At 48.8% G+C, this 11,391-nt stretch overlaps 1 protein-coding gene across 1 annotated transcript; it reads right to left on the bottom strand.

The window, feature by feature from the left end:
- Positions 1 to 8,986: 8,986 nt before the first annotated feature.
- On the bottom strand, positions 8,987 to 10,339 carry LOC121843457 (extensin-like). The gene has a single exon (XM_042313052.1). It carries the CDS (start codon positions 10,337 to 10,339, stop codon positions 8,987 to 8,989), a length of 1,353 nt encoding a protein of 450 aa, XP_042168986.1.
- Positions 10,340 to 11,391: the final 1,052 nt, after the last annotated feature.

Raw genomic sequence — 11,391 nt, 5'->3', positions numbered from 1 at the left:
GCTAACAGCTCTCCACTGCAGTAGGGATGTTGGCACTGCGGCTGCAGGATACCAGTACCATGCTGCTGACTGGCTGGGGTTTCAAATGGAGAGCTCAGACAGCTAATGGAAACCACCTGCCTCCTCCTGCTCTTCCTCCTCTCCTCTCTCTATTCCTCCTCTCTCTATTCCTCTCCTTCCTCTCTTCCTCTCCTTCTCCCCCTCTCCTCTCTTTGTCCCCCTCTCCTTTCTTCCTCTCTTTGTCCCCCTCTCCTCTCTTTGTCCCCCTCTCCTCTCTTTGTCCCCCTCTCCTCTCTTTGTCCCCCTCTCCTCTCCCTCCTTTCTTCCTCTCTTTGTCCCCCTCTCCTCTCTTTGTCCCCCTCTCCTCTCTTTGTCCCCTCTCCTCTCTTTGTCCCCCTCTCCTCTCTTTGTCCCCCTCTCCTCTCTTTGTCCCCCTCTCCTCTCTTTGTCCCCCCTCTCCTCTCTTTGTCCCCCTCTCCTCTCTTTGTCCTCCTCTCCTCTCTTTGTCCTCCTCTCCTCTCTTTGTCCCCCTCTCCTCTCTTTGTCCCCCTCTCCTCTCTTTGTCCCCCTCTCCTCTCTTTGTCCTCCTCTCTTTGTCCCCCTCTCCTCTCTTTGTCCTCCTCTCTTTGTCCCCCTCTCCTCTCTTTGTCCCCCTCTCCTCTCTTTGTCCTCCTCTCTTTGTCCCCCTCTCCTCTCTTTGTCCCCCTCTCCTCTCTTTGTCCCCCTCTCCTCTCTTTGTCCCCCTCTCCTCTCTTTGTCCCCCTCTCCTCTCTTTGTCCCCCTCTCTTTGTCCTCCTCTCTTTGTCCTCCTCTCTTTGTCCCCCTCTCCTCTCTTTGTCCCCCTCTCCTCTCTTTGTCCCCCTCTCTTTGTCCCCCTCTCCTCTCTTTGTCCCCCTCTCCTCTCTTTGTCCCCCTCTCCTCTTTGTCCCCCTCTCCTCTCTTCCCCTCCTTGCTCCCCCTCTTGTCTCCAACATGGCAGCCTCCCTCTGGTGACCAAACGAGGCTGTTAATTGTCCGAGGAAGGCAGGAGGAGAGTGTTTATGGTGAAGCGCTGTGGAAGCATTGAGTCTGCCTCAGGTTTAAAGAGGTACAGATGATTTGTGTGAAAAGCTGACATGTGGAATTATTTTAAGATGGTCACGGGCGGCAGGTAGCCTAGTGGTTAGAGCGTTGGACTAGTAACCGAAAGTTTGCAAGATTGAATCCCCCCGAGCTGACAAGGTAAAAATCTGTCATTCTGCCCCTGAACAAGGCAGTTAACCCACCGTTCCAAGGCTGACTTGCCTAGTTAAATAAAGCTAAAACAAATATTATAAATCATTTATCTATTTGATTTTGATTTTTAGGACCCCTTTAGGTATAAAAATAAATATATATATATATTAGAAAAAATGATTTGATAAAATATTGTTATTTGACCTTTACTACTAAAGGCCATAGAAACACATTGAATAACACGTTCAGAAATGACAAAACACACGGTCACAAACTAAGTCAGGAAGAACACGGTCATACAAACTAAGTCAGGAGGAACACGGTCACAAACTAAGTCAGGAAGAACACGGTCATACAAACTAAGTCAGGAGGAACACGGTCATACAAACTAAGTCAGGAAGAACACGGTCACAAACTAAGTCAGGAGGAACACGGTCACAAACTAAGTCAGGAGGAACACGGTCACAAACTAAGTCAGGAGGAACACGGTCACAAACTAAGTCAGGAGGAACACGGTCATACAAACTAAGTCAGGAAGAACACGGTCACAAACTAAGTCAGGAGGAACACGGTCACAAACTAAGTCAGGAGGAACACGGTCATACAAACTAAGTCAGGAGGAACACGGTCACAAACTAAGTCAGGAGGAACACGGTCACAAACTAAGTCAGGAGGAACACGGTCACAAACTAAGTCAGGAGGAACACGGTCATACAAACTAAGTCAGGAGGAACACGGTCACAAACTAAGTCAGGAGGAACACGGTCATACAAACTAAGTCAGGAGGAACACGGTCACAAACTAAGTCAGGAGGAACACGGTCACAAACTAAGTCAGGAGGAACACGGTCACAAACTAAGTCAGGAGGAACACGGTCATACAAACTAAGTCAGGAGGAACACGGTCACAAACTAAGTCAGGAGGAACACGGTCACAAACTAAGTCAGGAGGAACACGGTCATACAAACTAAGTCAGGAGGAACACGGTCATACAAACTAAGTCAGGAGGAACACGGTCACAAACTAAGTCAGGAGGAACACGGTCATACAAACTAAGTCAGGAGGAACACGGTCACAAACTAAGTCAGGAGGAACACGGTCACAAACTAAGTCAGGAGGAACACGGTCACAAACTAAGTCAGGAGGAACACGGTCATACAAACTAAGTCAGGAGGAACACGGTCATACAAACTAAGTCAGGAAGAACACGGTCATACAAACTAAGTCAGGAGGAACACGGTCACAAACTAAGTCAGGAGGAACACGGTCACAAACTAAGTCAGGAAGAACACGGTCATACAAACTAAGTCAGGAGGAACACGGTCATACAAACTAAGTCAGGAGGAACACGGTCACAAACTAAGTCAGGAGGAACACGGTCACAAACTAAGTCAGGAGGAACACGGTCACAAACTAAGTCAGGAGGAACACGGTCACAAACTAAGTCAGGAGGAACACGGTCACAAACTAAGTCAGGAGGAACACGGTCACAAACTAAGTCAGGAGGAACACGGTCACAAACTAAGTCAGGAAGAACACGGTCACAAACTAAGTCAGGAGGAACACGGTCACAAACTAAGTCAGGAGGAACACGGTCACAAACTAAGTCAGGAGGAAAACGGTCACAAACTAAGTCAGGAGGAACACGGTCACAAACTAAGTCAGGAGGAACACGGTCACAAACTAAGTCAGGAGGAACACGGTCACAAACTAAGTCAGGATAAAAAAATAAAAATAATATTTTCCCACATTTAACTCCATTTTACTGGGTAGGCACAAAACAACCTCCATACTGATATGTTTTTAAGCCGGTAGTGGTGACCAGTCCCCCGACCAGTCCCCTGACTAGTCCCTGGGGGACTGACAAACCAGAGCTGGGGGGGCTGACAAACCAGAGCTGTAGGTTGGCCGTCTTCCAAAGCAGATGTGGAAGGGCCACTAACAGATGTGGAAGGACCACTAGCAGATGTGGAAGGACCACTAGCAGATGTGGAAGGACCACTAGCAGATGTGGAAGGACCACTAGCAGATTTGGAAACCCAACTAACAGATGTGGAAGGACCACTAGCAGATGTGGAAACCCAACTAACAGATGTGGAAGGACCACTAGCAGATGTGGAAGGGCCACTAGCAGATGTGGAAACCCAACTAACAGATGTGGAAGGACCACTAGCAGATGTGGAAACCCAACTAACAGATGTGAAAGGGCCACTAACAGATGTGGAAGGACCACTAGCAGATGTGGAAGGACCACTAGCAGATGTGGAAACCCAACTAACAGATGTGGAAGGGCCACTAGCAGATGTGGAAGGGCCACTAGCAGATGTGGAAGGGCCACTAGCAGATGTGGAAGGGCCACTAGCAGATGTGGAAGGGCCACTAGCAGATGTGGAAGGGCCACTAGCAGATGTGGAAGGGCCACTAGCAGGTGTGGAAGGGCCACTAGCTGATGTGGAAGGGCCACTAGCTGATGTGGAAGGGCCACTAACAGATGTGGAAGGACCACTAGCAGATGTGGAAACCCAACTAACAGATGTGGAAGGACCACTAGCAGATGTGGAAACCCAACTAACAGATGTGGAAGGACCACTAGCAGATGTGGAAGGGCCACTAGCAGATGTGGAAACCCAACTAACAGATGTGGAAGGACCACTAGCAGATGTGGAAGGACCACTAGCAGATGTGGAAGGGCCACTAGCAGATGTGGAAGGACCACTAACACATGTGAAAGGGCCACTAGCAGATGTGGAAGGACCACTAGCAGATGTGGAAGGACCACTAGCAGATGTGGAAACCCAACTAACAGATGTGGAAACCCAACTAACAGATGTGGAAGGGCCACTAGCAGATGTGGAAGGGCCACTAGCAGATGTGGAAGGGCCACTAGCAGATGTGGAAGGGCCACTAGCAGATGTGGAAGGGCCACTAGCAGATGTGGAAGGGCCACTAGCAGATGTGGAAGGGCCACTAGCAGATGTGGAAGGGCCACTAGCAGATGTGGAAGGGCCACTAGCAGATGTGGAAGGGCCACTAGCAGATGTGGAAGGGCCACTAGCAGATGTGGAAGGGCCACTAGCAGATGTGGAAGGGCCACTAGCAGATGTGGAAGGGCCACTAGCTGATGTGGAAGGGCCACTAGCTGATGTGGAAGGGCCACTAGCTGATGTGGAAGGGCCACTAACTGATGTGGAAGGGCCACTAACAGATGTGGAAGGGCCACTAACAGATGTGGAAGTGCCACTAGCAGATGTGGAAGGGCCACTAGCAGATGTGGAAGGGCCACTAGCAGATGTGGAAGGGCCACTAACAGATGTGGAAGGGCCACTAGCAGATGTGGTGGATTGAGACGCAGCCCAAAAGATATCTCAACTTAAACCGACAGATAAATAAAACAACTGTTACTTACATTGATGCATCGGTGCAGCCGTCGACTCGAGGGGGCAGGGAACCGAGTGGTTAGGGCATTGGGCCTGTAACCGAAAGGGCATTGGGCCTGTAACCGAAAGGGCATTGGGCCTGTAACCGAAAGGGCATTGGGCCTGTAACCGAAAGGGCATTGGGCCTGTAACCGAAAGGGCATTGGGCTTGTAACCGAAAGGGCATTGGGCCAGTAACCGAAAGGGCATTGGGCCAGTAACCGAAAGGGCATTGGGCCAGTAATAAATGATTGATGGCCGTGGACCCCCAGAAGGTGTGACGTCACCATCTCACCATCTTTGTCTACTGTTATGTTCATACACTAAGGAATCTATTTCTGGCCCGTTCAAGCCGATAGGCTCCCTTTAGATGTGGCTGTGCCCAACCTTTTAAACCAAGTGCCGAACTGAAACGTGTTGCTGAAGTGACTCCACATCTCCACAGAGAGAGAGAGGGAGAGATGTATCAGAAATGTGTTGCTGAAGTGACTCCACATCTCCACAGAGAGAGGGAGAGACGTATCAGAAATGTGTTGCTGAAGTGACTCCACATCTCCACAGAGAGAGAGAGACGTATCAGAAACGTGTTGCTGAAGTGACTCCACATCTCCACAGAGAGAGAGACGTATCAGAAACGTGTTGCTGAAGTGACTCCACATCTCCACAGAGAGAGAGAGACGTATCAGAAACGTGTTGCTGAAGTGACTCCACATCTCCACAGAGAGAGAGACGTATCAGAAACGTGTTGCTGAAGTGACTCCACATCTCCACAGAGAGAGAGAGACGTATCAGAAACGTGTTGCTGAAGTGACTCCACATCTCCACAGAGAGAGAGAGACGTATCAGAAATGTGTTGCTGAAGTGACTCCACATCTCCACAGAGAGAGAGAGAGACGTATCAGAAACGTGTTGCTGAAGTGACTCCACATCTCCACAGAGAGAGAGAGACATATCAGAAACGTGTTGCTGAAGTGACTCCACATCTCCACAGAGAGAGAGAGACGTATCAGAAACGTGTTGCTGAAGTGACTCTACATCTCCACAGAGAGAGAGAGACGTATCAGAAATGTGTTGCTGAAGTGACTCCACATCTCCACAGAGAGAGAGAGACGTATCAGAAACGTGTTGCTGAAGTGACTCCACATCTCCACAGAGAGAGAGAGACGTATCAGAAACGTGTTGCTGAAGTGACTCCACATCTCCACAGAGAGAGAGAGACGTATCAGAAACGTGTTGCTGAAGTGACTCCACATCTCCACAGAGAGAGAGAGACGTATCAGAAACGTGTTGCTGAAGTGACTCCACATCTCCACAGAGAGAGAGAGACGTATCAGAAACGTGTTGCTGAAGTGACTCCACATCTCCACAGAGAGAGAGAGATCAGAAACGTGTTGCTGAAGTGACTCCACACCTCACAGAGAGAGAGACGTATCAGAAACGTGTTGCTGAAGTGACTCCACATCTCCACAGAGAGAGAGAGACGTATCAGAAACGTGTTGCTGAAGTGACTCCACATCTCCACAGAGAGAGAGAGACGTATCAGAAACGTGTTGCTGAAGTGACTCCACATCTCCACAGAGAGAGAGAGACGTATCAGAAACGTGTTGCTGAAGTGACTCCACATCTCCACAGAGAGAGAGAGACGTATCAGAAATGTGTTGCTGAAGTGACTCCACATCTCCACAGAGAGAGAGAGACGTATCAGAAATGTGTTGCTGAAGTGACTCCACATCTCCACAGAGAGAGAGAGACGTATCAGAAACGTGTTGCTGAAGTGACTCCACATCTCCACAGAGAGAGAGAGAGAGAGACGTATCAGAAATGTGTTGCTGAAGTGACTCCACATCTCCACAGAGAGAGAGAGAGACGTATCAGAAATGTGTTGCTGAAGTGACTCCACATCTCCACAGAGAGAGAGAGACGTATCAGAAACGTGTTGCTGAAGTGACTCCACATCTCCACAGAGAGAGAGAGAGAGACGTATCAGAAATGTGTTGTACGTGGTTTTATCCAAATGAGCCCAGATCTATTTTTAAAGACCTGGTTCACACAGAGCTGGTGTTGAGCCTGGAAGAGGGGCCTTGTCGTGACATCTAACCACCTACCATCAGACTGCAGATCAGACGAAGACTGGACTCTTCAAAGATCCTCTGTTCTGTTGCTTCCCTCGTCAGCTGCTCCACTGTGTAATTTCTGATCTGGGACCAGGTCCATCCGGTCCCTGTAATCCTGTTCATTATGACATAGATCAACTCTCCTTCTCTGAGAGAAGTGGGATCCCCCCCCCCCCCACAGCATCCCTGTGGCTCTATTATTGCATTCCACCAAATCTTTAATTTGAGGATAAGTAATCTGAGGGGCCTGCCAGCTCCCTGCTCTGTTGGTCTGAGGGGCCTGCCCTGCTCTGTTGGTCTGAGGGCCTGCCCTGCTCTGTTGGTCTGAGGGGCCTGCCCTGCTCTGTTGGTCTGAGGGGCCTGCCCTGCTCTGTTGGTCTGAGGGGCCTGCCCTGGTCTAAAGTAGTGCACTATATAGGGAATAGTGCTCTGGTCTAAAGTAGTGCACTATATAGGGAATAGGGCTCTGGTCTAAAGTAGTGCACTATATAGGGAATAGGGCTCTGGTCTAAAGTAGTGCACTATATAGGGAATAGGGCTCTGGTCTAAAGTAGTGCACTATATAGGGAACAGGGCTCTGGTCTAAAGTAGTGCACTATATAGGGAACAGGGCTCTGGTCTAAAGTAGTGCACTATATAGGGAATAGGGCTCTGGTCTAAAGTAGTGCACTATATAGGGAATAGGGCTCTGGTCTAAAGTAGTGCACTATATAGGGAACAGGGCTCTGGTCTAAAGTAGTGCACTATATAGGGAATAGGGCTCTGGTCTAAAGTAGTGCACTATATAGGGAATAGGGCTCTGGTCTAAAGTAGTGTACTATCTAGGGAATAGGGCTCTGGTCTAAAGTAGTGTACTATCTAGGGAATAGGGCTCTGGTCTAAAGTAGTGCACTATATAGGGAATAGGGCTCTGGTCTAAAGTAGTGCACTATATAGGGAATAGGGCCCTGGTCTAAAGTAGTGCACTATATAGGGAATAGGGCTCTGGTCTAAAGTAGTGCACTATATAGGAACAGGGCTCTGGTCTAAAGTAGTGCACTATATAGGGAACAGGGCTCTGGTCTAAAGTAGTGCACTATATAGGGAATGGGGCTCTGGTCTAAAGTAGTGCACTATATAGGGAACAGGGCTCTGGTCTAAAGTAGTGCACTATATAGGGAACAGGGCTCTGGTCTAAAGTAGTGTACTATATAGGGAATAGGGCTCTGGTCTATAGTAGTGCACTATATAGGGAATAGGGCCCTGGTCTAAAGTAGTGCACTATATAGGGAATAGGGCCCTGGTCTAAAGTAGTGCACTATATAGGGAATAGGGCTCTGGTCTAAAGTAGTGCACTATATAGGGAATAGGGCCCTGGTCTAAAGTAGTGCACTATATAGGGAATAGGGCTCTGGTCTAAAGTAGTGCACAATATAGGGAATAGGGCTCTGGTCTAAAGTAGTGCACAATATAGGGAATAGGGCTCTGGTCTAAAGTAGTGCACAATATAGGGAATAGGGCTCTGGTCTAAAGTAGTGCACAATATAGGGAATAGGGCTCTGGTCTAAAGTAGTGCACAATATAGGGAATAGGGCTCTGGTCTAAAGTAGTGCACTATATAGGGAATAGGGCTCTGGTCTATAGTAGTGCACTATATAGGGAATAGGGATCTGGACTAAAGTAGTGTACTATATATTGAATAGGGCTCTGGTCTAGTACCACTATATAGGGAATAGGGCTCTGGTCTAAAGTAGTGCACTATATAGGGAATAGGGCTCTGGTCTAAAGTAGTACCACTATATAGGAATAGGGCTCTGGTCTAAAGTAGTACCACTATATAGGAATAGGGCTCTGGTCTAAAGTAGTGCACTATATAGGGAATAGGGCTCTGGTCTATAGTAGTACCACTATATAGGGAATAGGGCTCTGGTCTATAGTAGTACCACTATATAGGAATAGGGCTCTGGTCTAAAGTAGTACCACTATATAGGAATAGGGCTCTGGTCTAAAGTAGTGCACTATATAGGGAATAGGGCTCTGGTCTAAAGTAGTACCACTATATAGGGAATAGGGCTCTGGTCTAAAGTAGTACCACTATATAGGGAATAGGGCTCTGGTCTAAAGTAGTGCACTATATAGGGAATAGGGCTCTGGTCTATAGTAGTACCACTATATAGGGAATAGGGGGCCATTAGTTTAAGCTCTATTACCTGGTTCTGTTTTTTTTTGTTGAATTCAAAAAGGATTTTCCTTCTCTCACTGTTAGTTTGTGTGTAGTGTTCTGTGGGGGTGTGTAGTGTTCTGTGGGGGTGTGTAGTGTTCTGTGGGGGTGTGTAGTGTTCTGTGGGGATGTGTAGTGTTCTGTGGGGGTGTGTAGTGTTCTGTGGGGGTGTGTAGTGTTCTGTGGGGGTGTGTAGTGTTCTGTGGGGTGTGTGTAGTGTTCTGTGGGGGTGTGTAGTGTTCTGTGGGGGTGTGTAGTGTTCTGTGGGGGTGTGTAGTGTTCTGTGGGGGTGTGTAGTGTTCGGTGGGGGGTGTAGCGTTCGGTGGGGTGTGTGTAGCGTTCTGTGGGGGTGTGTAGTGTTCTGTGGGGGTGTGTAGCGTTCTGTGGGGGTGTGTAGCGTTCTGTGGGGGTGTGTAGCGTTCTGTGGGGGTGTGTAGCGTTCTGTGGGGGTGTGTGTAGCGTTCTGTGGGGGTGTGTAGCGTTCTGTGGGGGTGTGTAGCGTTCTGTGGGGGTGTGTAGCGTTCTGTGGGGGGTGTAGCGTTCTGTGGGGGTGTGTAGCGTTCTGTGCGGGGTGTAGCGTTCTGTGGGGGGTGTAGGGAATAGGGCAGCGTTCTGTGGGGGTGTGCAGCGTTCTGTGGGGGTGTGTATCGTTCTGTGGGGGTGTAGCGTTCTGTGGGGGTGTAGCGTTCTGTGGGGGTGTAGGGAATAGGGCAGCGTTCTGTGGGGGTGTGCAGCGTTCTGTGGGGGTGTGTGTATCGTTCTGTGGGGGTGTGTATCGTTCTGTGGGGGTGTGCAGCGTTCTGTGGGGGTGTGCAGCGTTCTGTGGGGGTGGGTTGCGTTCTGTGGGGGTGGGTGTAGCGTTGTATTCTGTGGGTATAGTCTTCTGTGGGTGGTGGGTGTAGGGTTCTGTGGGTGGTGGGTTCTGTGGGTTCTGTGGGTGGTGGGTTCTGTGGGTGGTGGGTTCTGTGGGTGGTGGTTGTAGGGTTCTGTGGTTGTAGGGTTCTGTGGTTGTAGGGTTCTGTGGTTGTAGGGTTCTGTGGGTGTAGGGTTCTGTGGGTGTAGGGTGGTGGGTGTAGGGTGGTGGGTGTAGGGTTCTGTGGGTGTAGGGTTCTGTGGGTGGTGGGTGTAGGGTTCTGTGGGTGGTGGGTGTAGGGTTCTGTGGGTGGTGGGTGTAGGGTTCTGTGGGTGTAGGGTTCTGGGGGTGGGTGTTGTGTTCTGGGGGGTAGTGTTCGATGGGGTGGGGGTGGGTGTAGTGTTCTGTGGGTGTAGTGTTCTGTGGGGTGGGTGTAGTGTTCTGTGGGGGTGGGTGTAGTGTTCTGGGGGTGTAGGGTTCTGTGGGTGTAGGGTTCTGTGGGGGTGGGTGTTACCTCTACATTCTGTCCATGCTGGCTCATAAAACCAATTGGCTAACATTACCACACACCTTCATGCTGCAGCAAAAGAGAGAGAGAGAGAGAGAGAGAGCAACCTCTGTAAATTCTGCATTATCATTAACAGCAGACTCCTACACTTCCACAGTGAAAACGATGTCCTGAGCAAATGTGAAAATGTGATTACCGTTCGACAGACCACATTCACCCTTATTGACAAACAAAACGTAAGCAATGTCTTCTCATGCTTTGTTGATTTCAAAATATCTTTTGACTCAATTTGGTATGAAGGTCTATATAAAACTGTGAACGATCTGAGAGACGAGGCAAGAAGGACCTTCTATGTCATCAAAAGGAACATAAAAATCTGACATTACAATTAGATTCTGGCTAAAAATATTTGAATCAGTTATAGAACTCATTGCTCTTTATGGTTGTGAGGTCTGGGGTCCGCTCACCAACCAAGAATTCACAAAATCGGACACCAAATTGAGACTGCATACAGAATTCTGCAAAATATACTTTGTTTTACAACGCAAACCGCAAACAGAGCAGAATTAGGACGATAACTGCTAATTATCAAAATCCAGAAAAGAGCCGTTAAATTCCACAACCACCTAAAAGGAAGCGATTCCCAAACCTTCCATAACAAAGCCATCACCTACAGAGAGATGAACCTGGAGAAGAGTCCCCTAAGCAAGCTGGTCCTGGGGCTCTGTTCACAAACACACATCACAGAGCCCCAGGACAGCAGCACAATTAGACCCAACCAAATCATGAGAAAAATAAAATGACTTGACAAAACAGAGCAAACTGGAATGCTCTCTGGCCCTAAACAGAGGAGACAGAGGACAGGCCTGTATTTGAGTGATTTTAGGGGCAAGGGCTATTTGTCCTTCAAAAGATTCCCAGTCTGCCATGGCACCAATGCCAACTTCTAGGACAGCAAGGTGAAAAACAGTAGCTGTTCTGTTAAGAGAAACACGTGTAGATAAATAATGAACATGTGAAAAGTGTAGGGGGATGGCCTGTGTGTATTGGCTACAGCCTGTCACGTCCAGATAGACGCTGACAAT

This window comes from Oncorhynchus tshawytscha, unplaced genomic scaffold (assembly GCF_018296145.1).
Source record: "Oncorhynchus tshawytscha isolate Ot180627B unplaced genomic scaffold, Otsh_v2.0 Un_contig_4559_pilon_pilon, whole genome shotgun sequence".
NCBI lineage: Eukaryota > Metazoa > Chordata > Actinopteri > Salmoniformes > Salmonidae > Oncorhynchus > Oncorhynchus tshawytscha.
This window is presented reverse-complemented; position numbering and strand designations above follow the sequence as displayed.